The following is a 27,892-nucleotide window of genomic DNA, read 5'->3' as shown; positions in this document are numbered from 1 at the left end:
ACGTTTAATACTGTTTTTAAATTAGTGAGAAATTGTTGAGAAAAGATAATGAGAAATGTCCACTGGAAGGTTAGCATTTTGGGCTTTCATTTTGAAAGGTATCAGCAATCCAGTAACAAATAGATACATCATCATAAAGGCAGCTGATTCCATTGTTTTCATGTGTAGATCTGCTATTTTTGGGCAGCATTTCTTACGTCGTCGTACGTATCGGGCTTAAGTCAACTGTCTGCAATACTCTTCCAACTGCAACACCATTTCTTCATAGAGATCGGCTGAGAGGCCACAAAAAGACAGACAACTTTAGATAAAATACATCCGTAGTTTATTTGTCGGTCCAACTGTACATAATGCAGTGAGAGAGGGACACGTGATGATGACTAAAGCGAAATTTATACTTTGTCATACGACCGTGTTGCTCGTACGGCAAAGTATAAATTAGGCTTAACATGGTTTACACAATGCCAGTGCTATGGCAGCACCTGGAATACACCAACCATCAGCTGGACTGGAAACGAGAGTCCTGCACAAGGAAAGCCTAATTTATGCTCCATTGCGCGATGGTGTTGCGCGCCGAGAACAGCCGAGAATAGCAGATCTACAAGCGTTGTGAGCTTGCAGGTCGGTTATTCTCAGCGAGCGACACCGTCCAAGTATGAATCAAGCTTAACCTGTTGAGGCCTCAATGTGTACAGGCACTGAACAGTGCGTGTCTGATTAAAAGTGTCCGATTGGATGAAAAAGACACAAAAATGATTTTCAATTCCACAAATGTAAAAGGATGCTCTCTCAGTTCTTTGTTGGAATTATGAATTTAATTCTGTTTCATTTTTTCCTTTCCTATTTTGAATATTTTGAAGCTATTAAATGAAAGGTGTGGGAGTGGCCAAATACAAAAGTTTAGCTCATTAGCAGAGGTTTTTGTATTTCCATGTTTATGTTGATATCATTATTAACCCATACGTTTGTGCAATATCTTTCTTTGCATAGTAAATAAAAGTTAAATGTTTTGTTGTTGACATGCACCTATCTTTTGTAGCGTATTTTTCTTGCGGATTTTTGGAACTCCCGTATAGAATTATAAGCCCACTATAGTGAATGCATGCAGCGTACCAGTAGAGCTGGACTTGATTTCTACAGCAGTAGTTCATGAGAGCACAAGGCCAAGCCAGTATAGTGGGTGTTAATGAGGACTGTTAGTGAGACCTGATTGGACAGGTGATAGCCCGCATGGGCAGACTGTGTGCCTACAGCACTGGGAGAGGCACCGCTGGATGCAGACAGAGGGGAAAGTGCTCCGTGTGCATCAACATCCATTATGTTCAGGGGATTGGTTCTTTGGCTTTTGAGTCACTATTGGAAGTACTTATGAGGACCTGGCAACATTGAAATACCTAACTTCTGTCTATGTAATAATCACTGTGCCTGGACCTCCAGAACTGACATCCTGCCCCTCAATGCAACCTCTCCTTTTTCTGTCGCTCCGAGTCGGACCCTTGACCTCTAACCGGAGAGTATTGCAACGTGTGTGACTACTTTAATGAGCGCTAAACTGAATATTAGTTAGATTTTTAGATTATTTTGTTATTTTGACTCAAATTATAACTGTTTTGTTGTGTTTTTCAGTAACATTGCCAAAAACACCCGCTATACAACATGCTAAGATAAAAGAAAAGCAATTTATGTCAGTGTAAAATTATATGTTGTAATTCGGAATCTGAATTCCCCCCCTTTTATGTACAGTTTTGCCACGCGTGTGTGTATATTCGATGTCTAGGTGGTCTGCATGGCCCGTACGGGTCCTTACATGCAGACATCCTCCTCACCTTATCATCTACAGCACCTATAAGTGAAGTAAGGAAGAGGAGCCTTTTATAGGCTTCCCCGGGGTTCGTTTTTTAAAGAGGCTATCTCCTCCGTTGGATGATTCAGTGTTTTCTGTCTTTATTTTTTTTCATTTTTTTTTTGCTGTATATTTGTAGCTTTTTGTAGCCATGCAGAGTCCTGCAGAGAGGGCTCTTCATGCCAGGGCCAGCGAGCAGAACGCTTTGTGCGGATAGTCATGCCAGGTGTGAGAGTGGTGGTGTGGATTCCGCCTGAACGCCTGTGCACTGGCACTAAAGGATGGAAGAGGAGCTCTGTCACGCTTAGAGATCAGGGTGGGGGTACTTAGGTGGGTGAGGTGGGGGTTGAAGAGGCTGCGTTTCTATGCCACTACGATGGAATTTGTTAAAATTGTCCACTATGTCTTTTTCAAGTAAATCTAATGCCAAAGGTCAGCAGCAGATAAGTGCAGTCCAGCTGTCAAGTAGCCAAATAAGGAAGCCATGGAGGAGTCCCTCTCTGATCGCCATCCATCCTCGGTTAGATGGCTGAGGCGTTGGGGTCGTACCGCCGCTTCTTAACATTTCTTATCAGTCGTGCAATGGGGAGAGAAGAAACAAGCGTCAGCGTCTGTAACAGTGACATCTGTAACACAATCAATGCAGGCTGGACAAGCAACCACACTCATCTCTTCAGCTGGCTTTAGTCGACTTACGGATGATCAGGGAACAGAAAGCCTGATGGTTCAAAGCGGTACTTGAGTCACTATGTTTGTGCTACCTGCTGATGCGCAGTAGGGTTCATCGTTATTGTGTTTAAAGGTATTAAGAAGGAAATTGTGCTTACCATCCAATTTATAAGCACTTTCCCACACCCTATAATGAAGTATATGCTGAAGACAGTGAGATGAGGAAAGACAGGTCCTTAATGGCCGGCATAGCCTAGTCTGAATATACTAGACAGTGGGCGGTGTCTGCATTCACAAAACATTTACATCCAGATATTTAGATATACAGTACTATATATATTTGACAGGTTTGTTATTCTAACTGTCTCCCAAGGCCAGGAAATATATATATGAATTGCCTTTATGCATATTTTAAACTTCGCCAAAGTCCTTGAACATCACATTATTCAATCAGTCGAATTAAGTTTCTGAAACTTTGTTGGTGACAAAGCAGGACACATCCAACATGCACAGCAAAGTCAAGGAAATGGATGGATGTGATCTCAGTAATAACAGACCTGTAGTTACAAATTAGAATATGACTGTGTTCAATCACGCAGACGATATCTGGACTTCCAATGTTGGTGAATATAAATACCCTCACCGCCCACATGTGAACAGTCACCTACCAGCTAGTACGTGCGACATCTTATTACAAGGTGAAGTGTAGTAGACACTTTTCATTACCATTTTTGATGGGAAAGACATTAGCTCCATTCAAAACATAACCATCTGGGAGAAAAGAGCCAACATACAATGTATTCTATAGAGGAAGGAAAGAGGAGACAACCACATAAACAAGAACCACAGGAGCAGCAGCAGCAACAACTAGTACTACTACTACTACAACAACGGTTACGAGACAATAACACGTACGGTACAACAACAGGAGCGATGCATAACCTCCCCGTACTGTGGCTTGTTGTGGGGCTTCTACAGTATCAGTCTGTCATGCACCTGTTTCAATAGTAGGCCAGTTGAAGGTGGCACTATTGTTGTGCGTGGTTCATGCAGTGCAATGCGCCGTGTCTGTACCAGGTCTGTGAAGCAGGCAGCAATGGCAGCTGGTGTGGGCGGGTCCGAGAGTCCTGCTCTGCTCTATGGGCGGAGCCTGGCCATCCAGGTGGGTGTGGCCAGCCATGGCACAAAGGCTGCGGCCAACAAAATGGTCCTGGCTTCTCTCTCCCTCTCTCACCACTCCACTTAACTCACCCTCGAACAGTACCGGATTGAGAAAAAAATGATGGTAGTGATGAGAGCATGGTAACCCAGGACCAAAATCATCCTGGGTTGGGCTCAGCCTTTGTGCAATGAACTGACCTCCTCCAAGTCAACCAAGTAAACATGCAGAAATATTTTCTTTATCCCTCTTTTCTTTTTCTTTGGTGACAATCATGATGCTTTGCTAAGTGGCATGCTTCGGTGGCTGCAGTATTGTACTTCTTAGTTCCTCCTTAGGCCTATTTAGATAATAGCTGTGTTAACACCCCTGTTGCTCAAGACAGCAGGCTAATCAGTGGTTGATTGGAACTTATTCATTACTTCAGTTTCAATGTAGTGTTTCACACTGTGCAATTCCTTCCTGAGTTAATTGAAGAGACAAAGGGTCTACCTACAACATCACATTTGAATAAAAAAATGAAAATCTACCTGTATATACAACAGCTCTTAATCTTTATTTCTCCTCTTTTGTAGAAAGACCTCTGTTGTGGTCCTGTCCTGAGCATGCATGTCAAGCTATGAGCTTCACCCGTCCAATCAGTTTGAGATTCTGCTACAGATTCAAAGACCAGCACCCACCCCCCTACTCTTCCTGTCCTATGGTAAAAGACCTATCAATTTATATATATAACACAAAGAAAAGGCCAGCCATAACATCATGCATGGGTCCATGGTGGATGAGTTCTTTGTATGTATAGCGTGTGACAGGCACATGCTCTCCGTATGCATTTTAAGACACAATGTGTGTAAGATTGACCCATGTTATAGTACACTGGTTCTCAACGTGGGGTCCGGGGACCCCCAGTGGTCCTTGAGGGGGTTTCCGGGGGGTACCCAGCTAAATTATCGATAGTTAGTGACCAATGGACCAAATGTAGTACATTTTGTACTCTCTTGGAGTTAAATTAACACTGAGGATTTTTATATTGTAGATTGGGGTCCCAGAGATAAACAATCATATCAAATGAGGGGTCCGTGCATGCATGTCAAAACTGGGGGTCCTTGTAATTGAAAAAGGTTGAGAATCACTGGTGTACAGCATGTGTGTCCATCCCAGGTCTGTATTCTGCAGCAGGAGCTCAAACCCCCAGTGTCTAGAAGCAGCAGGGATGCTAGAGTTACGGCAGGAGAGACATGCAGCGTTGTTGCTTACTTAAAGCCCCATCCAGTCCCACCCAGCACTATGGCAGCCACAAGGATGGCTCCGGCGATGGAGCCTATTATTAGATTGGTGGCACTAGGACCTGTAAAGGGTTATGGGGGGAAAAAGACATAAGTTCCTGCAGTACACGTACTGTATAAGTAACATGTAACTCTAAATACATTGACGATCTCACAAAGAACAGACAACATGTCATAAGAAAGGTGTTACAGTTGCGTGATTCAGTCTACAGATATATATATATATATTTTGCATGCTTTTTCAGGCCCTGAAATCTGTAAGTCTTACTAATGAGCTTCCCTTTATGGGATGACTGTCAGTTGAGGTAGTGGTTATTGATTATCAAGGACCGTGTGAGGCAGTCTGTCTCGTTAGGTTGTGCAGGAAGACTAAGAGCCAACAGTGAGGACACTAAACCATACGGGTCGAGTTAAACAGAGATTGACAGGTGATCAATGTAGCCTGTGTGTGTGGAGAGCTGTGGAAATGGTCATGTGGGAGTCCCAGTCAGTCACCACACAGCTTGTACCACTGACTGACAAGACGGGTCACTATCTGGACTCTTCACTGGACTGGCTTCTATCTTTACGCCCCACATGCCCCAGAAAGGAGAGGATTACAGGAGCAACCACATGACATCTAAGAGGAAGAGAAAGGAGGGGGAATAGAGGGGGGGGGGGTAAGGAGGAGGGGGTAAGGAAAGAGGCTCATAGTAATGGGGAACACCGGGTCGCGGCAGGAGAAAGGGGGGGGGTCCACCAATCAATCACACAACACCGAACACATCCAATCACATGACATTTATATGGGTCACCACCGAACACACGAGAAACACAAAGCCACCGGGACGCACACGCGGGCTCAGGCCGGCTCACGATACCGCCCGCACACTGAGGCACCACTATGAGAGGAAGAGCCGTGAAAGGGTTAAAGAATGCTTACTCTATTCCCCACCCTGTGCCTCCAAAAATCACCCCCAGGGCCAGAATGGTCCCTGCTACTGCCCCTATCAGCCTGTTAGTGGCCACGCTCACTGCACAGAGGAAGAAGGAGCATTATTACCACCCAGTCAAAAAACAAACTGCAGGCTTCTGCATCATGGATGTAAAGTGACGCTGTTTCCCCCACCCTCCCCTAACTCTAACTCTATGGTCAACCGACCCCGTACTGCCCTATGAGAAATCTACTGATGTGTAGGTTACTAAGTTGCTCATTACATGAATATATGAAGCATGTAATAGACACAGCATTAACGTATACAGCATACTGTATCTGTGTTTGTGTTAATAAAATATGAGATGCCTGAAGGTCTATTGACCGAAACGTTGCCTAAGTAAAGTTGTCCTTATTGTGCAAGTGTAGACGGTGTGTGGGTTATTATGTATATTATATTTTTATTCTATGTTCATAAAATATAAGTGTTGCAGAATGTGAGATTGCTTATATAACATATAATGTATCTATTAATATCAGACAAAAGAGAGTGTGAAGGAGACATTGCAATATTGCAGTATAATATTAAAAATAAATTTCATGTGAATTTTGACTGCTCTACTAAAGACTGCATTTAAAGCAGTATGCTATTCAGGCTTTCATGATAAGCTGAGAGGCCTGATGTTTAGATTGGTGAAAACCGACCCTTGGGTCCTTCGTCCTCGGGTTCCTCAGGCTCCTTGGGTGGGTCAGGCATGCTACAGTCTGTCCCCGCCCACGTGGTGTCACAGGTACATGTCGCCTCATTATTGCACACCTGCATACATCAGAGAGCAACAGACCAAATGATGGGGGAATGCACAGTGAAATCCTTAATTTAACATGGCAATTGCAGCTAAATCTGAAAAATGCGATAACTATTAAATAAATCAACAATCTGAGATGAGATTTTGCTGCACAGAAGTCTCAAAGTGTACTCAGAAAGACGTTCCAGAGTGTTGCATTGGTACTAAGCGATAATTAATAATAATAGGTAATAAGACATATTTACTACCCCCTGGTGGTATAACTATTGTGCATCAGGACTCACCCCATGGGCAGAGCACACTTGTCCATTGGGCCCACTGGGGCAAGTGCTCATGTTGAGAGACTGGATGGGCAGACACTTGCGGTCAAGGCACATCATAGACGGCCCACAGGGAGTGCCATCCTCCATGTAGCCTAAATCAGTCTCATCATCCAAAAGAACATGGCCACCGCTGTGTCGGGAGGGGAAAATAGGACGTTATTAAGAAAGAAAGACAGGCCAGACAGTCAGAAAGACAGGCCAAAATAGGTGAGGAAAGAGTATGTATATCAGATAATAGCTGTATTCTTTCTGGAATATTCCTGTACGTGGAGATGGAATATGCCGAAATGGTGTTTACCTGCAGTCTACCAGCCTGCCTTGGTGGTTGAATGAGGTGGGTGTGACGTCTCCCTTCAACACCCCGATGCGTGGGGTGGAGCGTCCAATGTTGGAACACAGTAGGTACCCACAAAACACATCACTGCAAAAGCATGCAGAGACAATTTTGCACAGATGCCACAGTAACACTCTTTAACATTTCCATTGCTATAACAGTACACAAACAAATCCCATGAAAAATATTTTATAATGGCCTGTTCATCCAAATACTGTCCCAGTTATTTTGTATTTAATTTTTATATACAGTGCATATATGTGTGTGTGTGTGTGTGTGTGTGTGTGTGTGTGTGTGTGTGTGTGTGTGTGTGTGTGTGTGTGTGTGTGTGTGTGTGTGTGTGTGTGTGTGTGTGTGTGTGTGTGTGTGTGTGTGTGTGGAGTGGATTTTCATAACTACAAAGCAGATAAGACCTAGCCTGGTAAACCCTCCCTCCGGAAATCTCATTTCCATTTGATTTCAGAAAGGAGTCTGGTCTGAAACGCCTTTCTGCAATAATCGCTGTGGGCTGGAGTTGGGCGGGAGTAATACCGTTGACTGACAACCCCTTCAACCAATGATCGTTTTCCCCTTCAGCCAATGAGCAGTTCATTTTGACGAGCTCCAGAGTATGTGACGCAACGGGACTTTTGGGACGGCCATGCCGAAAATAGGTTGCCTTATTGGGATACATGCGTGTCACTCCCCGCCCCTGCCGGTTCTCTGAATTTATATCTTTAAATAGGCTCTGTCATGATTAATTGACCACATATATGAAGTTAAACAACTACATTCTATCCAAACGATATCTTATAAGTAAATTCCGTGCCTCAAAAAAGAAGTTTGAAAGCGTTATAAAACTGAAAGTAAGAAGTGAAGGCACTCGCACAAACAACAATGGCTGCCGTTCGTCTTTTTTCGGCGGCTCTCAGGCTGCACTCGGGTTCATTCGGGCTCACTCGAACTCGCCACCTGATTGGCCAACTGTCGCTGTCAATCACAGAACAATGAGCGACGACGCTGATAGGCTCGTCGGCTCGGCGAGCAGAGCGATTATTGGAGAAAGGCGTTTCAGACCAGACTCCTTTCTGAAATCAAATGGAAATGAGATTTCCGGAGGGAGGGTTTACCAGGCTAGATAAGACCAGCCGCAGAGGAAAAAGCTGCTGAAGCATGTTTCTTAAAGGAAATCGGCTATAATGTTTAGCTCACTGTTTGCTACACTGAATCCACTTCTCTCCATCCTTTCCACAGTTACCCTTCTCTGTACCCTCCGTATTGAGCTTCTCATAGCAGAACTTCTCGGAGCCTCCTGCCTCTGAAAATAGAAGATAATAGAAGAGGGAGGTGGGGGGTGGGGGTTTACAGCACACATGTCTAAAAAACGGGCTGTATACTGTATATTGTAGTATTTAACTTGACTTCACATCGTTTCTCTCTCTGGCAGAGTGATGATGCCGTGTCTTTCTACTATAACCACTTAAACCCCAGTGTCCCTATTCTGGGGTGAACATTCGGCGAAAATAGATGATGTACAAGCGCACAACGCAACACTGTGCAACGTGTTGTGAGCTTGTAGATCAGCTATTTTTGACGAAGAGATTTAGTGTAGTGGGAAATACTAGCAGACCCAATACAGAGCCTTGGGGGACCCTGGTTAGCTAAGTACATACGGAGTGTCATTCCGTGCATAGACAACCGGTAAAACCCGACTGAACTGGAGCCACGTGAGGGACCACAGAGTGAGCTAAAGCGAACAAGTTGCCGTCCCGAACGCTGCGACGTTGCTTGAGCCTACTCAGAGTTATGTACCGAATACAATAGGCACAGAATCGTAAATGTAATGTTGTGGGGACTGCTCTACTTCCGGGTTGCAACCGGTTACGCCCACCGCGGGACTCGCCGTACACATGCACAGATTTTCGGGTTTTCTCGGCGACTATGCACGGAATGACTGGGTCCATGCAATGTATACTAAATAGTGTGAGATCAGGCTGGTTTAAGAGGATAATTACAGTGGTACCTGAACATTTGGCTTTTTAAACTTACTTGGCCCCCATATATATTTGCACTGATTCTCTCTGGTCTTGCACTCTCCACTGTAGCAGCGTCCCTGCAGAGAAAGAGAGACATTAACAATCATTCTTCCTACACTGTTCCCAACAACACAAAGATGCAACGAACATATGCTATGGAACAGCTGTGCCGGAGTAATAAATCTCTATACCTGGTTTAGATGGCAGAAGTAGCCATCTTGTTTATGGAGATTCGGTGGGCACTGTAAATGATGAAACATTTCTTAGTAATAACGAGGCAGAGTGTATTAAATATGCAATTACTGTATATTGGTGAATAGTGTAAACCAACAACTTGAAATCCAAACCAAAACACCTGTCCAGAGTCCCCAGTGCAAGTCTCCGAGATGTCACAGTCATTCACAGCGTAGCGGCAACTGTAACCTCGCCGGTAAAACTGACAAGAGAAGACGAGAAGAAAACGGTTATTATAATGAGGTATTATTTTGAGATTTTTTTTTTTTTTCCCCAAGTACAGACATAATTAATTATTCCTACCAGACAGGTGTTATTGCAGCAGGGGCCATCGCTGCAATGTGCACCATTGGCTAGGGAACACTTCTTACAGCATTCCTTGTAGCACTCCTGAAAATAAACAAGCAAGGGGCATAATCCATCAGACTAACCCCGATGAATCTATTATTTTCCCCGGAATAACAGAAACAATCTCTTGATGAGAAACTCACTGCTCTCGCTCCGCAGTCACACTCTTCTCCTACTTCTACGAAGCCATTACCACATTCCGTTTGCTCAAACAGCTGCCAAAAGAAACAACGAGAGTGAGTGGGATTGACATGGCTTGTCAATTATGTGTTCTAATGTGTATTATTCAATGTATTCAGGCTCTAACCTTGGTTGGCCTATTAAACAGACAGGACCCTCCGCCTTTCAAGAGGAACTCCTTGTAGTCTGAGATGCTGCACTTGGAGAACTTCCGAGGATGCTGGACCCTGGGGAAGCAGTGAACACCTATTGATCATTAGGCTTCAGTATTCTAGTGAGAATGACAATTAGAGGCCGCCCGAGGCAGATTTTTGGGTCTGATGGCGATCCTGATTTCCTGAGTCCTAGACCACAGATTACACTGCTTTGACCGATATAAAAAGTGCAAAATCTTTGCACTTTCATTTGATTAAAGTTTCTATTTGAGAATATCTAAAGACCAGCTGATATGAAAACAATATATATATATGTATATTACAGTATACCTGTAGTCATAATGGAGGCATAGTTAACAATAGATACCAAAACAATTAAACAAATTAAAACTTTGTGTCAAAAATCCAATTTAAATGACTTGTGAAACAAATTATGAAACAATAACGTAATGTGTGATTACATGAGCAGGTACTAATAGTTATTAAAGAGAATTAGTGGAAGGTTATTTGACATTTGCCCAACAAATCTTGGGCTGTTATTATCTGCTATCTACACATGTCCTTCAGGCTTCGTCCACACGTACACGGGTATTTTCATAAACGTAGCTTTTTATATGCGTTTTGGGGGGTTCGTCCACACGCAAACGCGTTTTTGCTCCATGTAAACGCATCTTTTGGAAAACTCCTGCCACAGTGTATTTTTTTAAAAACTCCCGTGTTCCCGTGGACACGGTAAACGGAGTTTTTGCAATCGTTTTGTAACGTTTAGCCGTTGTCGTGTGGACAGAGAGATTTTTTTAAACAGAGCCGTGTAGACGCGGAGGTTTTCAAAAACGAAAACGAAATATCTGCGTTTATGAAAATACCCGTGTACGTGTGGACGAAGCCTCAGTTTGCAGGAGAGCAACAGGAAATTACTAATATTGAGGAGGAGGCAAATTAATCATTCCCTCCTAACTTATATCATGATATTGTATGAAAACGGGAACATTAACTAAAGAGAACATTCTTCAGCTAAGCTTGTTGCATTAAAATGTTGCATTAAGATTGCATCTTAATGAAGAGATTATCTTAAGTTAATATATAATAATTACATTGTATGTAAATGTAGTCTGTGACCATGCTATTAAGGCATCAGCTCAGTGTCATTCTAATAGCATCCTTCTCTAATCTTTTGTACAATATGTGAGTGTGTGGGGGCAATGGAGAGGGGATGATGGGAATTTACCCAGTATCCTCCATTATGCAGCCCACCCAGGAGTCTGCACAACCACACTCTTCTGCAAGTGAAGAGCAGAGAGAGGCAGTGAGAGACAGAGAGAAAGAGGGAGAGCGATAGGAGGAGAGAAGGAAATTAAGCAGTGCTTGATATTGTATGAAAGCCACACAAAGCCAAGTGGTTATGTGTCGTAAGTTCCAGTACATCAATCATCCCTCCTAAACAACACATGCAGTATAGTAAAATCTTCAGTGTTAAATAATGTAACTGTGAGTGAGTACACATTTGTACACTCTCGAAGTTAAAGTTAGAACTTGGAACTTATTTTAATCAATAAAAATATTATTTATTTACCATTATTGTTAATACAATACAACTAGCACATCTGCTGTGGTTGAATGTGCTCTCCCTACTATGCTACTGAGAAATGTAGACCCTGGTACCCGACAACTGGTACTTCTTGAACCTATCACCATCGTGCCGGATCAAGCGGGGATTCCTTATCGGAAGAGCGGTTGAAATTTGGTCTCTTGCGCGGCAGACTCACTCTCACAGGCAGAACATGAAAGTCATGGATTGCAGCTTTAAATGAACACTCAGGATTTTACAGTGTAGCCAGGAAGTAAAGGCAACAATGTGCGCCAAGGTGTGTATACTTCTCTTTGACGCTGGATCCCACTGGATGCCGAGGTTCTGCGCCAGGCTCTGGGAGAGAGACGATGCCATGGCCCAGGTGCTGCCGTACTGTTGGCGCAGCAGAGATCAGAGATCACACACCTGCAGGTAGGCTACACACTGTGATAATAACAAACAGCATGATACCGGGACACTAGGCACACAATCTGACCTCGTTGACCCCTACTCCGCGGCTCTCAGAACACATGCCTCCAAAGTAGGCGATACTGCTCCTGCGGTAGTGGAAGGTCACATTGCTGCAAAAAAAGAAATTAGTAATAAAAATAAATTAGTAATAACCTCAAAATGTACACGATAACATCGGTCCAAATTCTGGCCAGAGCTAATGCACAGTGGAAATGTAAATTAGGTCAGCTGTGAAGGCCTACTAACTTATTTAATGAATATAAATATTACATGAATGCAGCGTGAATATAATGAGCTTGAAAGCCAGGCACTGTGTCCGATCGGAAGTCCTGTCTATTGCACTTATGTATGGCCGCTGCCAAGCCGTTGCCCCAAGGGACCCCGTGCACTTACGAGAAGAGGTGCACGGTGTCTGCGTGGTGCTTGATGCTTTGCTGCCGGTACTTGGAGAAATCGCGAAGCATTTCCAGTGGCTTCACGCTGATGGGGATGTGATCCTTGTCCGACCAGATCTCCACGGCAACAAGCACCACACGTGTATGCAGATGCTCTTTGAAGATCTGTCATTGAAGCATGTAATGAATGGGGGGGAACAAAAAAAGACACACAGAGAGCGAGAGAGACGCACACGGAGAGCAAAACAACGGTCGGAGAGTAACACTGGGTGTGAATTAAAATCTGAACTGTCTTGTTAGGAAGACAAAGGAGGGGATATAGCACACTAGGAGCAGAGAGAAACAAGGGAACTGTTATCAACACCAGCACAGTAATGACCCTCAGACAGACCCAGAACAGCATGGACACAAGCATGGTTCCAGTTTGGAGCAATGTACTGCAATGGGTCACATTAGGAGGCGTTACATTATGCTTAATTCATATTTAGTGAGTATAAAAAACATTATCCCTAATACAGCAATAGCTAATATTTTGTATTTCATTAGAGAAAAAGGGAGAGAGAGAGAGAGAGAGAGAGAGAGAGAGAGAGAGAGAGAGAGAGAGAGAGAGAGATGTGTGATAAACAACACTAATCATGTAAATTAATAAAAATGTAAATTGTGGAAGGGGTTCGAATGGCATCTCTGAAAAGTTAACTGAATCCTATACTCACAGCATCCACGAGGTTAACCACCGACTTTGCATAATTCTTCGTGTGCAGCTTGCTCTTGTATCTTTTATGCTGCAGAAAGAAAATAAAATTAGTTATTTTGATGGTGCATAGTACATACACTTTACAGCAGATACAAAACAGTCTATGATGTTGCTCCCTCTTGTGGGCAAAAGTGACAAAAAAAAGGAATACAGTGCTCTGATTGTGAAATGTTATTTAAACTGCCAGGATGGCACATCATACACAGCATGAGATGATTCATATTTAAAGGAACGGCCTCAGATATTTCCTGTTGTTGCTGCTCTTGGCCAGGAAACATACCATACTGTGGTCACTGACTATCATGAGCTCCAGATACTTCATTTCCTCAAAGACGTTCCGAGGCATCTGGAAAACAAAGGCAGAAAGATTCAACAATGAGATGGGCTTTCTTTTAGAGGTTTCCCTTCTCTGTTGTGGAGAGCGGGCGAGTGTTGCACAGCAGTAGCTTCTTAAGTTGTTTTCATTCTTTTGTGACAGGGGTATATTTTGTCGCCCTGACTTAGATGACCACATTAGATTACTCTCTAGGCCAGAATTGTGCAATTGACTTACTTTGAGGCACAAAGTAACATGTGAGGGTAGAATGAACTTTACCTTGTTTAAAAACGGTGATTAGGTCATAGACTTACAGCTCGCTTTTTCCTGCGTCTGAGCCAAGACAAGTCATCCAGCTCCGAAACCAGCTCCTCCTCTGCTGTAGACAGGCAAAGAGGAAAACACTTCAACAGAAATATTTACTATAGCCCTATCATGACTTGTGTGTGTGAGTTGTATCTGACATAGTGTGAGTGTTTGCATTTTGTTTTGTGAATTATCTTTGATGTTTGCAGTGGAAAGTCTACTCTCTATTAGTAGGGGGAAGATTTGATGTGGTCCTTTGGTTTGTCTTGTTTTTCAAGACTGATCTATCTTTTTTTAATACTATGTACCTGTGTGTAAAAGAAAACTTAAATAAAATATAAGCAACAAAAAAAACATTAAATTACTTGCTTGTCGGGTGACACTAAGACATAACTATTATCACTATACTAGATGGATGTATCTAGTACTGTATGATTGTTTGATTTTGAAAGCTTTAGCTGTGGGGTCCATGAATCCCCAAGTTAACCTTCATAATAGGTATTTTCGCACATAGCCCTAAGGGCGCAGTCACACCGAACTTTAATTCTACCTATGCGGGCGGATTCTGCCAATGCTTTTCAATGGGAACGGAGCGGTTTGTTGCCAAAAAACGCTCCGTTCCCATTGAAAAGCATTGGCAGAATCCACCCTCATAGGCGGTGTGACTGCGCCCTTAGGGCTATGTGCGAAAATACCTATTATGAAGGTTAACTTCAGAGTCAGGAAACAACAGCTGGGACATGTCAGTCCCTGGGTGTGGTGATGATGACCAGAGTATTCTTTATAGACGGAAAGACGGAAAGATAAGGTCATATGGTACTCTCATTCTCTCTTACCCTGTTCCTCTAAATCATTGTCCCACTGAAGGGTGGGTGTCCGGCGGAGTGTGTGAGGTCTTGCAGCGATATCCTGTATGGGGCGAGACCACCATGTGTCAAAATGAGAATGGGTTTGGAAAACAACTCATGCTATAGGGAAAAGTGTGTTCTAATGGGGCAGGGACTGAATGCTGCGGGACACTGTAAAATGCTTACTGTGAGTGTGAATGTTGCTTTAAAAGCATAGAAAAGGCTACTTAATGTTGATACATTTCTTTCCAGATACTAATAAGGGCCCAAAACAACACATATTGTAGCTTAATGAACCGTGGAACAATTCAAACCTAGCTCTATAATGCACATGTGATGAAGCAGAAAACAAATAGTAAATCCCCATAAAAGTGTTCCCGCTGTTGTGTCTGGAATCTAATATATGTACCCCTGCTGATCTAGGATTGAAACCCGCTAGACTAGAGCGTCCATCCTGTGCCTAAACCGTCTCCCTGCCAGAATTCTAACTCTGTATATCAAACAGGACAAAACATAGGCAGTGGAGTGTCTACTCTCAATTAGCAGTGGACATATTACTTCAACATTGAGTAAAACTAATTGCCTAATGTGATTTAAAAGATCAATAATTTAGTTTAAAGACAGATTGCTGACTAATCATTATTTTTAATGTATACAAAATGTCATACCCTTGCTAATGTTCTTTTACTGGCAGTGCTCACTGAGCCCTATACTCAGCATCAAGCAGTTTTGTTTTTCCTCGTAAAACTGCAACAAAACCTTTAAAAATAACAAAAAAGCAGATCTACTCGCTCACAATGCATCCGGATGTGACATGTTTTGAGCGTGTAGATCTGACATTTTCATTGTGCAACACTGTCATACGGAGCCTATTACTCAGGCAACACTTTCTTCAAATGTGAATTATGGGATATCTTTAAAAACAGGAATGACCTTGAACTCTACAGGACATCATCCATCATTCTAGTAACAGTGGTGGGCAAATAACAATACTGTAAATCTACACTGAAATTGTCATAAGTGTGTGTGGCAGCAGGAGTAGTGGAGTGGAAATTTTGTGCAACACACATTTTAGTGGTCGTTGAAAGAAATAACTTACAATTGAGTGAGTCTGTTTTAGGGGCTCAATTACATACACATAGGCTCCATCATCAAACATTCCGCTGTCAGGCAGAGAGAGAGAGAGGGAGAGAGAAGAAGAGGGAGAGAGACCAGTCAATAGTGAGTCAATAAGAACTGAGGAGAGATGATTGTACCCACAGATATTCTGAGCACGGCGAGGATTATGCAGAGCTCCAGAATTCACTTACTGCAGCCCGTTGCAGGTAGACATGGCTACGCGGGACATGTCGTTCCCCCTCACCTGGCCATGATAGTAACAATGTTCTCCACCCTGATGGGAAGACAGGCACAATGCTCACATCATCATCACAGCAAACCATTTTTACCCTCTCATAGATAAATGAACACTGAGTATTTTACTGTGCACTGTGAATGCCGTATACCGTATTCGGTTTGTGAAAATACAGCCAATAAATGACAGTTAAGTGTTTTGCTCCACATATTTAATAGTTATTAGTTCAGAGCAACTGAATCTGTTCTTATATTGCAATTGTTTTCTGTGGATTGCTGTTTTGCACAGATGAGGCGAGCAATGTATTTCTCTTTTCCTTCAGGGAATGATGATCTAGGCTTAGAAAGAGTTAACGCATCACACAGCTGATCCTGGCTCCATCTGTGACTCAGCTGTCAGACCCTGGGTGAGCAGAGGACATTCTCTCCCTCTCTCTCTCCCTCTCTCTTTCTTTCACTCCAGCCATCCCACGCTGCATTGCTACTGCAGAGTGCTATCTCTCCCCTGTCACGTGACCTGGGTTCCAGCAGGAGGCTGCAGGAGAGCGAAACCCTGCTGACTCAGCTCCAGTATGCCCAGCCCAGCCCTCTGTCTGAATCAGCAGCAACAGCAGGCACAGCAGCAGGAGCCAGCATTTACTCCCAACCTCTTTTCTGCCATCTCTAGCATCTCTCTCCCCTTTTCTCTCAGTCCTTTAATTGTTGTTTCTGTATTTCCCCCTTTTTACTTTTTAAATATACTTATTAAATTATTGAGCAGAGATTACAAAATAATACACATTTAAATACAATATAGATTTAAATAAAAAGCCACCTACCTACCTACCTACCTACTTTACCTCCTACCCTACCACCCTACCTACCCACCTACTTACCTACCTATACCTACTCACCCATCCATCCATCTATCAATCTCTTTCTTTCTATTGGTCTTCTTCATTTTGTCCTGTCTACAAAAAAGTGTTTTAATGTAACCGAGTATCCTGATTGATATTTTTGCCAAAATGGTATTACAATGAAAAGTCACATGAAAACACAATGTGCAATACCAAAATCAACATTCACACATGACTCATGTCCTCAATGTCTGTATTCCCATTGGTCCAAACTGTTCGTCTAGGTGAACAAACATGACATCCTCTGTACTGACTGGAAGCTATAGAGCTTCCATGGGGAACCAATTAGAGCTAACCAAAAACAAAAAGAGAGGTACAAGAGGCTCTTCTTACACCTGATTTATACTTCATCGTACGACCGTGCCTCTTGCCGAAAACAACATATTTTCAACTAAGAAATGCAACGCATTTAGTGTAAATGTGTAAATAAGTTGCATGACGAAGGATAAATCAAGCTTTTGCCAAAATTAAGCAACATGTTACCTTTGTTTGAACAGGTTTACCCTCTTCATAGTGGATCTCAACATAATCTGAGGACAGCAGGTCACTGGAATAGAAAGAGATTCAAGGTGGTTAGTGGGTAGTTTTTGCGGCATCATGGTGGTCTATCCATTATGACCTGTCTGGTCTTTTCTCTGGTGGAGTGAGTCAGACATCCTGTCACAGTGTACATTGTGGCTTCAAGTGGTGCTGAGTAGTGCTTGGTTAACATTTAATTAAAAACATCCTTCATCATGGTTGCTGGTTAAGCCTTCCCAGAAACCACGCACATAAATTTAACTCACCCAGGATCTCACATTTTCAAGGGAGATATGGAATGGTGCCTGGGGCCACTGGGAATTGTATTAACTAGAAAGGAGCACATTATCTTCACCAGGCTGGGCAGTGTGAGTTGTGGGTTGCAGCCATCAGGACCCAAGGGAGTGCTTTTGGAGGTGTGCTCTATATAATAAAGAGGCCCCTCAACATGTGATTCTAATTTGAGGTTTATTGGATGTTGTATTCATGATATAATACCTTTTTTGAAAGAAATACTGTAGGACCTTACCGTAAAATTTGTAACAAACAAAATAGTGACATTTGTAGCATTCTTGGCACCCCTATGGTCTAAAGGTGCATTCACACTGGAGGCAAAAATATTTTGGTGCAGCGGATGGCACGAATGAGGTGAATGGGGCGAGGTGAATGAATGAATGTCTGCCTCTTCCTCCTATTCACTCAAGTTGAAACATCGCAACTTGAGCAAACACACACACACACACGCACGCACGCACGCGCACACACACACACACACACACACACACACACACACACACACACACACACACACACACACACACACACACACACACACACACACACACACACACAAACACACGCACACACTTTTGACAGCTTGATTGTAAACAATCAATATATTTTAGTCATGAAATAGAACAATCTTTCTTATTTTCAAACGTAAATTAAAACGTAACTTTGTTATTAGAATTCTGTATATCACTGTATGTACATACTATTGTATGTGTACACTGATTTACAGCATGCGCCATTTTCCAAAAAGGAAAATAGTTTTGTCCCACCGACCAAAAGCCTACTATAAATGCACAAAATCTCTTTCCGTGTGTGCGTCTGTAGTTCAAATATCTCCAGCAGTCCGACCGATCGACTTCAAACTCAGCACACGCATCGTTGAGGACCCGAGGGAGTGTCGTGCGCGGTGTGGAGATGGTTGGATAGGCGGTTGAGGTGGAGAAGGAAATTCTTAAATGTATTGATGTGTCTGATAATCCCATGTGGGATGGTCAACCAATTATCCTGAAACTAAAATAAAACATTCATTCATTCATTCAACATGTGCAAATGGAAGTCATGACACAAAGAAATGAGCCAACAACATTTAAATTGATAAATGATTACTCTCTCCTGATTGGCTGAAATTGGCGACCCACCTGAAAATGTGTTTTATGTTTAATAAAAGAGCTGGAGAGACGGGTATACCCCTGTTACTGAACAAAAGCTCTATAGCAATAATTACTATCAGAATATAGAGCTTTATACTTTTAACAAAAATATTTTGGTTTTAACCCCAAAATATCACTTATCCTTTCTTTTATACATACCATGGCAAAATAAATAATAATAATTAGACAAATGTGCTCCTCTGAGGCCAGTCTCCGAGGAGCACTCTGCCAGGTAACTATAGATGTGTATAGATGTGTACTGATTTGCGTGATGTTTGGAGTAATACCAAAAAATGTGTTTTGCAAAAATTGTCTTCCTGTTGGCGCTATAACAGGTCAATCAGGATGGAATATGAAAAATCGGACAGATCCATCTTGATCACATGACTATAGAGATAATGTGTACCGATTTGTGTGATGTTTGGACAAAATCTGTAGGAGTAATATATTAAAAAACAGTTTAGCAAAATTCGACCCGCTGGTGGCGCTATAATAGGCCAATGTGAAAAGGGTGGCATTTCTTCCTCAGCCTAGCGGGAAAGTTTCACAGCAATCAGACACTGCATTCATGATTTGTTTTGTTCAAAACGAGCCAATCCTGCAAACTTTAGATGCCAATCTTAGCCAATCAGGATGGAATAGATCCGTCTTGATCACATGACTATAGAGATAATATGTACAGATTTGCCTGATGTTTGGATAAAATCTGTAGGAGTAATATCCAAAAATGTGTTTTGCAAAAATTGGCCTCCTGGTGGCGCTAAAAAAGACGGATCTGAAAAATTGCGGGAGTGTGCGTGCAAAGTTTCACTCTGATCGATCCAGTTATAGGTAAAAACGTCCTTTCGGCCTTTTATAGTGCCACGATGAGGCCGATTTGAAAAATGTAGGGTGGCTTTTCATCCTTGGCTTAGTGGGAATGTGCGCGCATGGCAAGTTTCACAGCAATCAGACGCCGTGTTCATGATTTGAGGCATTTTGTTCAAAACGGGCCCCTCCTGCAAACTTTGAAAGACAATCTTAGCCAGATCTGTCTTCACATGAGTATAGAGATAATGTATACCGATTTGCGGACTGTCTGTAGGAGTAATAGCCAAAAATGTGTTTTGCAAAAATCTGCCTCGTGGTGGCGCTATATCAGGCCGATGTGAAAAATGTGGGCAACTGGCTGTGGCCTCCAGGGAGTGTGCGTGCACAGTTTCACGCCCATCGGTCCAACGGTGCCGGAGATTAGCTAGCCACAGACGGACGGACAGACGGACGAACACGCACACAAGCACGCACGGCCGGACAGGGTAGAATACATAGTCTCGGCCACACCTTCGGCCTGGCGGAGACAATAACCATAAATTCACAAAAAGCATTTTTCCTGAATGATGCCACAGAGCCTGTCAATCAATACAATCAAATCAAATTAAATCTCAAATCGAATACATGCAAACACATTTTGGAAAATATTTTTCAGAGTAGTAATCAATTTTAGAAGAGAGGTTTATCTAAAATGATTTACTTTTTTGCAGGACCTCCACAAATAGTTCCTACATTCCCCTAAGTGAGATCATTGACCGAACAAAGAAGGAGCACACATAACAGGCATTGACAAAAGCAACCCCGTCAACCCAGTTGTCAATGAAACCTAATGTGATAAATGATTGTGAGGCCGCGGCTTCACCTTGAACACAGCTGTCCTCCAGGCAGTCCCCACCATCTGAGTCAGCAGGCCTCACCATTACGCCATACACACATGCGCGCACGCGCACACACACACACACACACACTCAATCTGTTAGCTGACGACTGACTTCAAGAGACCGCAAATTTTGCTACAAAGGCGCTTTTCCGAGTAACCTTGTAATTCAAAAACATCCACCTGCCCATGGACATGGAGCAGCCCCTCTGCAGCAGAAACCGTGTATAAAAAAGAAAGAAAAAAAGACAGTATCTCTCTTGTGATAAACAGCAATGTGTGACATTTTTGAGTGATACTCAGCAAGTGAGCAGGAAGTGCTGTGAACGGAGTCAAAGCACGCTCTAGCACAGTGTCTATGAGAGATTCTTAAGTGAGGAGCTATTTTTAGCCTGAGAGATGAAGCAGGGAGAGGAGAGTGGTCCACAGGCCTGAGAGTTTATGGATGTTCTTATGTGAGTGTGTGTGTGAGTGTGTGTGCGTGCGTGTGTGCGTGCGTGCGTGTGCGTGCGTGCGCGCTTGCGTGCGTGTGTGTGTGTCTGTGTGTGTGAGGAATGGCATTGCAGCATGAGGAGGGCTAAAGCGGTGGAACGTGAGACAGTGTATGTACAGTAAGTGTGTGTCTTTAATGGGAGGCGTGTGTGTGTCTGTGTGTGTGTGTGTGTGTGTGTGTGTGTGTGTGTGTGTGTGTGTGTGTGTGTGTGTGTGTGTGTGTGTGTGTGTGTGTGTGTGTGTGTGTGTGTGTGTGTGTGGATGTGGTTGTGTGCTGTGGAGGCAAAGAGAAGGGAGTCTGACACTGAGGTCTGTGAGTCCAAATGAGACAGTGAGAGTTACAATGCAGTGCTGATGGAGAGGAATCGGAGAAAGAAAGTCATCTGGCGCCAGATCAAATGCAGCTGCAAATCCCCCACTGACAAGGAACGCTGCCATTACCATAATTCTTCACACATGGAAGTGATTACCTCTGACCTTTTGTTCATTCGAGCATGCAGTCCCTCTGACCCTATGTACAGGGATGCTCTACACACATGACAACAACATACAGAGTAAGAGATAGCCAAGTGATGCAATAAGCTTGGGTAAGGCTGGGCAATTAACCAAAAATCTATCAAATCTGACATTTAGAACAAATAACCAACTTAATCTTGTTTAAGATTAAGATTAGGTTAAAGGTAGGGTAAGTGATTTTCTTTGGTTAAAGTCTTAAATAGCTCTATATTCTGATAGTTCTCATTGATATAGGGTGTTTGTTGTAGGAGTCTCCATCTCTCTCCAGCTCTTTATTAAACAGAAAATGCGCTTTCAGGTCGGGATACCAATTTTACACAATCAGGATAGAGAATTCAGCCAGGATACAGATTAAACAAGTGAAATTGGAAGTGATGACACAAAGAAATGAGCAGACAAAATTGGAACTGGAACACTATAAAAATTAAGCTGATAAATGGGTACTCTCTCCTGATTGGCTGAAAATGTATTTTCTGTTTATTAAAGAGCTGGAGAGACAGGAAGATCCCTGTGACTCTATAGCATGATGATAACTATCAGAATATAGTGCTTTAACCTTCTGACAAAAACCTTTTTGTTGCAACCAAAAAATATCACTTACCCTACCTTTAATCGAATTATTGAGAAGCAATTTTATTTAATTTCTATTTTTTATATATCAATAAATCAACACAGAAAACTTCTAATCGATTTGTTATCATCGGCTAAATCAATTAGTCTCACTAACCCTGTATTATACCTCGTTGTACAACAGTGGCGCGCAAACATGGCTAAAATAGCCAATCTACAAGCTCACAATCGCATTGTGACACGTTGTGAGCTTGTAAATCTACCATTTTCACTTTATTTTATGATCGTTCATTAATCGTAATCGAGTAAAAGATTGTGATACTGATGAAGTAATTATGGCCCAGCCCTACCTGTGATGGCCTAAACCAAGAGAACTGTATCAAACGGGATCGTCTCAAAACATGTATCGTGTATGTTTTGTCAGAGATGCGAGTAGCAAATTAAGTCCACTTGATTTAAGCTTGTCATCCCAGGTAAAGCAAGGAAAGGGAAAAATGAATGGCAAAAATAGTGCCCATTGGCAGGTTGCAGACCTATCTATATTTAGATCAGCACTGTCGCAGCTGCAACACCGAGGAGAATTCAAACCTATACACTCGAACGAAAATAAGCGTGCACCGGAGTGTTCCCACTGATGTAACTCAGTGAGGTAACAGAACACACAAACAGCATGAAATCAGGGTCACAGCTTAGAACTTCTCCACACTTCTTATGCTGGTTATGAGATGGCTTCTGTGCAGAAGCAGCAGTGTACATTCATCAGTCATTCATGTTTATAAAAAATTGTCTGTTCTTCTACTTAATGTTGTATTTGTATGTAGGCCTACTGTGCAATATGTATGTACTACTGTATGTTAGAGAAGTGAGGGGTGGGTGAGAGAGAAAACGCAAGAAAGAAAGAGAGTAGATTGATAAAGAGAGAAAAGCAAGATGGAGAGAGTAGCCACTTATGCTAAGGTAGCATACAAATACACAACACACATTCTCTCTCTCATTCCATGTATAACGTGCACACACACGCGCGCACGAACGTGATCGACACAGATACAATGATCCTGATTATTTACAGTATATTTCAATATTTTTTTATTTAGGAAAGTCCTTTTAATTCAAATCAATATTAAAAAGGTAGAGCAGACAGTTGTTTGTGTGATGACATAAAAAGATTGGAGACCAGTGTGTGTGTGCGTGCGTGCGTGCGTGCGTCTGTACGTGCGTGCGTGTGTGCATGCGTGAGACGTGAGTGTGTTAGTTTGTGCGTCTCTGTGTGTGTGTGTGCATGTGTGTTGCTCTGCTTTCACCAAAGGCAAAGCACTAATAACTTGCCATTTAATAGATACCAAAATCATATACCCTCCAAATCATGAATTAACCATGACACACCATAAGGATAAGGATAATTCCTTTTAACAGGTCGTTCATGAAAGTCCTTGCGGTCTTGTTTCCAATGAGAACCTGTGAGCAATTAGGGGTTAAGAGTCTTGCTCAGGGACAAATTTAATTTCATCGACACATATGCTGTCCTGGCCGGGAATCGAACCTGCGGCAACCAGGGCCTCTGGCTCCGTAGGCGGGATCACTAACCACTCAGCTATGGCCACCCCTGTTTGACCATCAATCATGGTAAAGCATAATGCAATTTTTCCACTAGTCTTTCGTAGTATATCACCATCAGCCATTTCCTACCAAAAGCATTGGTCTCTCAGCTGTGATAAGTCATTTTCCAGTCTCAAGTGTTTTCCAAGACATACGGAGGAAAGGAAAGTAACTGCCACAGGGTATGTGAGGCCTTTCCCACACGTGGTGATGCTCTACAGAACATGACAAAGCATTTACTGTATAGGTAATTCTCTGAAAGGCACATCACGTCATCATGACCTTAGACGCAATCAGCATTTTGAAGGCTTCATGCATACATTTTGCTGTCCTTTTACATGCACAAGTCCTCACACATGTAGGATGGAGACTGTGTGGCCAGCAAATCAAAATATTGATTTGCAGAGGGTTACATACTGTACATATCTCTGTATGGGATACAACAATCACAGATACAGTTTGTCTGCCTACTCCTGATAATATATGGGCCAGGTTTGTCCAATGGCTTTAAATGGAACTAGGATTATTCTTATCTCAAGTAAGATTCTAAGAACCTTGGACCTGCTCTGTCACCATGTTATCGACTATATTATCTTATAGTGGCGCCACAATATTCACATTCAATACATATACAATAGATATAATTTCCAGTCAACAACGTAATCTATTCTAAAACACGCTGGAGGACTACAAGTAGTGCCACTTTTGACTCAAAGATGACATAGTTACTGCTTGCTGGGAATGGGATGGGTCTGTAGCTGCTGACATGACCTTGACAACTGTTACGGTTGTGAGAGGTAAACATCTCACTAGAAGTGATTTGAAAGTAAGCCACACATTAGAATATTGCACCTCAAACTGTTTACGAAGGCACCAGTACACTGCAATCATATGAAGGCACCATCAGAATTGCTATTAGCTAATGCTGTGGCTGGCATTTGAAAGATCATAAAATCAATCTGACTGACCAAAAACGAATGATTTAGATGAGTTGAGGAACACTTACTTGTTTAACGTGAGATCCAGGACAAATCTGGAACCAAAGGCCTCTAATTGAAAACTGGCTTGGGCAAGGTGGACTGCCTGCAGGAAAGACAAAACGAAGTTGCTGTTTAAGTGACTGTTTTAGCTTCAACTCGATATAATTCTAGGTAATGTGGAGGCCATAAACTTGTTGATTTATAGAAAAAGAACAACGGTTTTCACACTAATCAGCTGCTAAGATAAGACCCTAATTTCATCACACAGAACATCAACAGTGTAGTACAATTGAGAACAACATCCAAAAATTATAAAGCGGCGTTGACGTGTGGCATAGGCCTTGAGCCAGGGCCAAACGTATGACGCCTCGTATTCACAGCATGCACTTTATCCTACAGAGCCAATGGGCACACAAGTTGTTGATAAGGACCACATTTCCAACAAATACATTTCTTATCAAAGCTCCAGTGGCCGTTCTATCTGACATTGTTCAGCTGCCGCATCCATCACACATTTCTGATGCCTTACCTCGCCCTGTGTGGCTTGGTTCTTAGCCCGCGTGTCTAAGTCATGGAAGGTGCTCTCCGAATCTTCGTTAAGGTAGTAAATGAGTCGAGAGGGGTAGGTGATCACATGCTCTACTGCATGGTGTGTTGTGTTGTCAGTGGCAGGTGCTGCAGTTGCCTGTTGCTCCGACAGTGCTGGCACTGCGTCCCTCTCAACCTTGTTCTCTACTTCTGGAGATACTGCAAGAGAACCACCACCACATAAAACGGACATTGTGCCAAGTATACATACCGTACTATGCACATCCTACAAAATTCTAACATCTTAAGTGGTCATTTATCTCTGAAAGTGTACAAATGAACCTAAATGGACCTGTAAGGGTAAGGATGCGTAAGGGTACAGCACATCTTTACTCCGTTAAATGAACACTGACGATTATGTGTATAGGAAGTATATAGTACGGTATGTACACTTGGCAGAATGTCAGTTTTGCAATGATGAGAATGAATTGGTGGGTTTTTATGGCTTCCTTCCAATTCATGAGGATGCATTTCAGTACGGTTCAGTTGTTGGTAACATGTTGTACTCTGTCATATTGATCATAATAGGGTATTGCACTGCTAAGCTTTGATAAATGCTAGATCTAGATACAGATCTATTACCTGCCATGTGTGAAGCATAGACAATGTAATGTTACATAAACAGTCCCATCAACACAGGTTTCCCAATCTATGTATCACTATCAAGCAAAATCAGATAGGTGATGTCAGTATCAAAGATACATTGTTATCAAATGTGTATTGACAAAGAGTAAACCTGCACTATGCAGTAATACATAGCATGATCATTAGGTCATTTCTGTATAGCAACCCAAATAACCTTAAGGCAATAACAGCTGATTAATATAATGCCCATCACTATCCCATTGACTCAAGGTTCATCTTTAAGTAGTCATGTAATTAGAACTATTGCAAATGCAAATAATTTCGTATAAGCTGCAGGAAAGATGCTGAGGTACTGTAGTCTGCCCCCATGCACCATTACTTTAAGGACTCAGCATATTAAATACTGTATCCTCTACAGAAACCGTTCCCCTGCAGAAAATAATGCGACGCTATCCTCGCATGTCCCCCGATCATCATCTGTCATACGTGGGTGAAACAAATAAAGTTTAAACATGGCAGTCATCAAATTCAAATTAAATTGCATGGCTATAAGGACAAGCCATGTCATACATACCAGATGACGCTATCGATGGATGAAGAAGCCAAGGCGAAAGGATGCTCACGAGCAAATTTGCCAGAAATATCAAATGCATGATTCATATTTGATATCTAAAATATTGTTTTTATATCAACACATCAACGCAGTGAATCGCTCTCCGCCCATTATTATTGCGGGGGAGGTGCCGTGGTGCACGGGGAGATCTTCATGGATGGATCCAGGCACCCAGGATTCTGCAGCAGCGGGTGGGGGACGAATAGAAGGCGGTGGCCAGTTACCACCAGTGTGTTGCCAGATCTTGTGAGAGAAAAAGGCAACCCGGTCTATGAAGACAAGGCCAAAAGAAGCGTGGGGTCACATGACTGAGCACTTCTTTAACCCTTTAACTTTATACATTGGCTATTTGGAAAATAGCAGATCTACAAGCTCACAGCGCGTCGCACCACGATTCTGCTATTTTCAGAAGAATCTTGGAAAACATTTGGAACATTTTGGAATATTTTAACAACACAAATCTGGTGTGTGGTCCCTGATACAAAATATTTTCAGTCCTCAGACAAATGCATATTAATTTGGGGAGGTCCTTGACATGAAAATGATTGAGAACCACTGGTTTAAACAACATTAGGGAACAAGCCCAAATAAGCAACTACACTTTAGAAACAAGCCCAAAAAAACGCAATTCCAATATTTACTAGCAACTTTACAGAAAAAGAAGCCCACCAAAGTAGCTTATAATAAGCCGATATGGCAACTCTGCCAGTTACTGGAAACGAGCAGACTCCTCCTTGACGCGCACAAAGATGTCCTCCTCCCTCCCTGCGATGCGCTCAGCAGAGGCGCGTGCACAGGAAGTACATGATACAGGTGAAACCATATATCTAACTAATGGGTGGATGACACTAGCTTTTGGCAACGAGAAAATATTTTAATGAAATGTCATTAACACAATCTATTCTTATAATGGAGGGAAAAAGGTATCTTAGTTATTATTATTATCCATCCATCCATCCATCCATCCATCCATCTTCAACCGCTTATCCAGGTCGTGGGGGCAACAGCTCCAGCAGAGAGCTCCAGCCTTCCCTCTCCTGAGCAACATTAGCCACTTCCTCCTGGGGGGTCCAGAGGCGTTCCCATGCAGGCCAGAGTGGAGATCCCCCCATCTGGTCCTTGGTCTGCCCCGG

At 42.6% G+C, this 27,892-nt stretch overlaps 1 protein-coding gene across 2 annotated transcripts; it reads right to left on the bottom strand.

Moving 5' to 3' along the window:
• Positions 1-1,943: 1,943 nt before the first annotated feature.
• On the bottom strand, positions 1,944-26,902 carry adam23b (ADAM metallopeptidase domain 23b). 2 transcript variants are annotated; one of them, XM_084085503.1, is made up of 26 exons: positions 26,721-26,902; positions 25,503-25,720; positions 25,000-25,076; positions 17,655-17,718; positions 16,233-16,315; positions 16,022-16,085; positions 14,911-14,983; positions 14,083-14,147; positions 13,733-13,798; positions 13,412-13,480; positions 12,697-12,863; positions 12,329-12,413; positions 12,138-12,225; positions 11,491-11,542; positions 10,235-10,334; positions 10,071-10,142; positions 9,883-9,969; positions 9,701-9,781; positions 9,537-9,587; positions 9,359-9,422; positions 8,522-8,627; positions 7,295-7,417; positions 6,958-7,126; positions 6,573-6,684; positions 4,926-5,016; positions 1,944-2,410 (listed from the first exon to the last, which is right to left on the bottom strand). In XM_084085503.1, exons 1-26 carry the CDS (start codon positions 26,797-26,799, stop codon positions 2,365-2,367), a joined length of 2,352 nt encoding a protein of 783 aa, XP_083941629.1. In that variant the 5' UTR covers positions 26,800-26,902; the 3' UTR covers positions 1,944-2,364. The 2 variants fall into 2 exon arrangements, with proteins under 2 accessions (XP_083941629.1, XP_083941630.1); XM_084085504.1 differs by lacking the exon at positions 4,926-5,016.
• Between the last annotated feature and the right edge of the window lie 990 nt (positions 26,903-27,892).

Source organism: Gymnoscopelus microlampas (assembly GCF_963454915.1).
Source record: "Gymnoscopelus microlampas genome assembly, chromosome: 17".
NCBI lineage: Eukaryota > Metazoa > Chordata > Actinopteri > Myctophiformes > Myctophidae > Gymnoscopelus > Gymnoscopelus microlampas.
Note: the sequence above shows the minus strand (reverse complement) of the source record. Positions and strands in the feature narration are given on the sequence as shown.

What these genes read in the sequence shown, in the direction of transcription:
- adam23b (XM_084085503.1), bottom strand. Translation starts at nt 26,799, where the DNA reads ATGCATTTGATATTTCTGGCAAATTTGCTCGTGAGCATCCTTTCGCCT. An exon ending in GCTGCAATAACACCTGTCTG is followed by an intron (nt 9,782 to 9,882) that starts GTAGGAATAATT and finishes TTCTCTTGTCAG; the next exon opens with TTTTACCGGCGAGGTTACAG. An exon ending in GGCAGGCTGGTAGACTGCAG is followed by an intron (nt 7,127 to 7,294) that starts GTAAACACCATT and finishes CTCCCGACACAG; the next exon opens with CGGTGGCCATGTTCTTTTGG.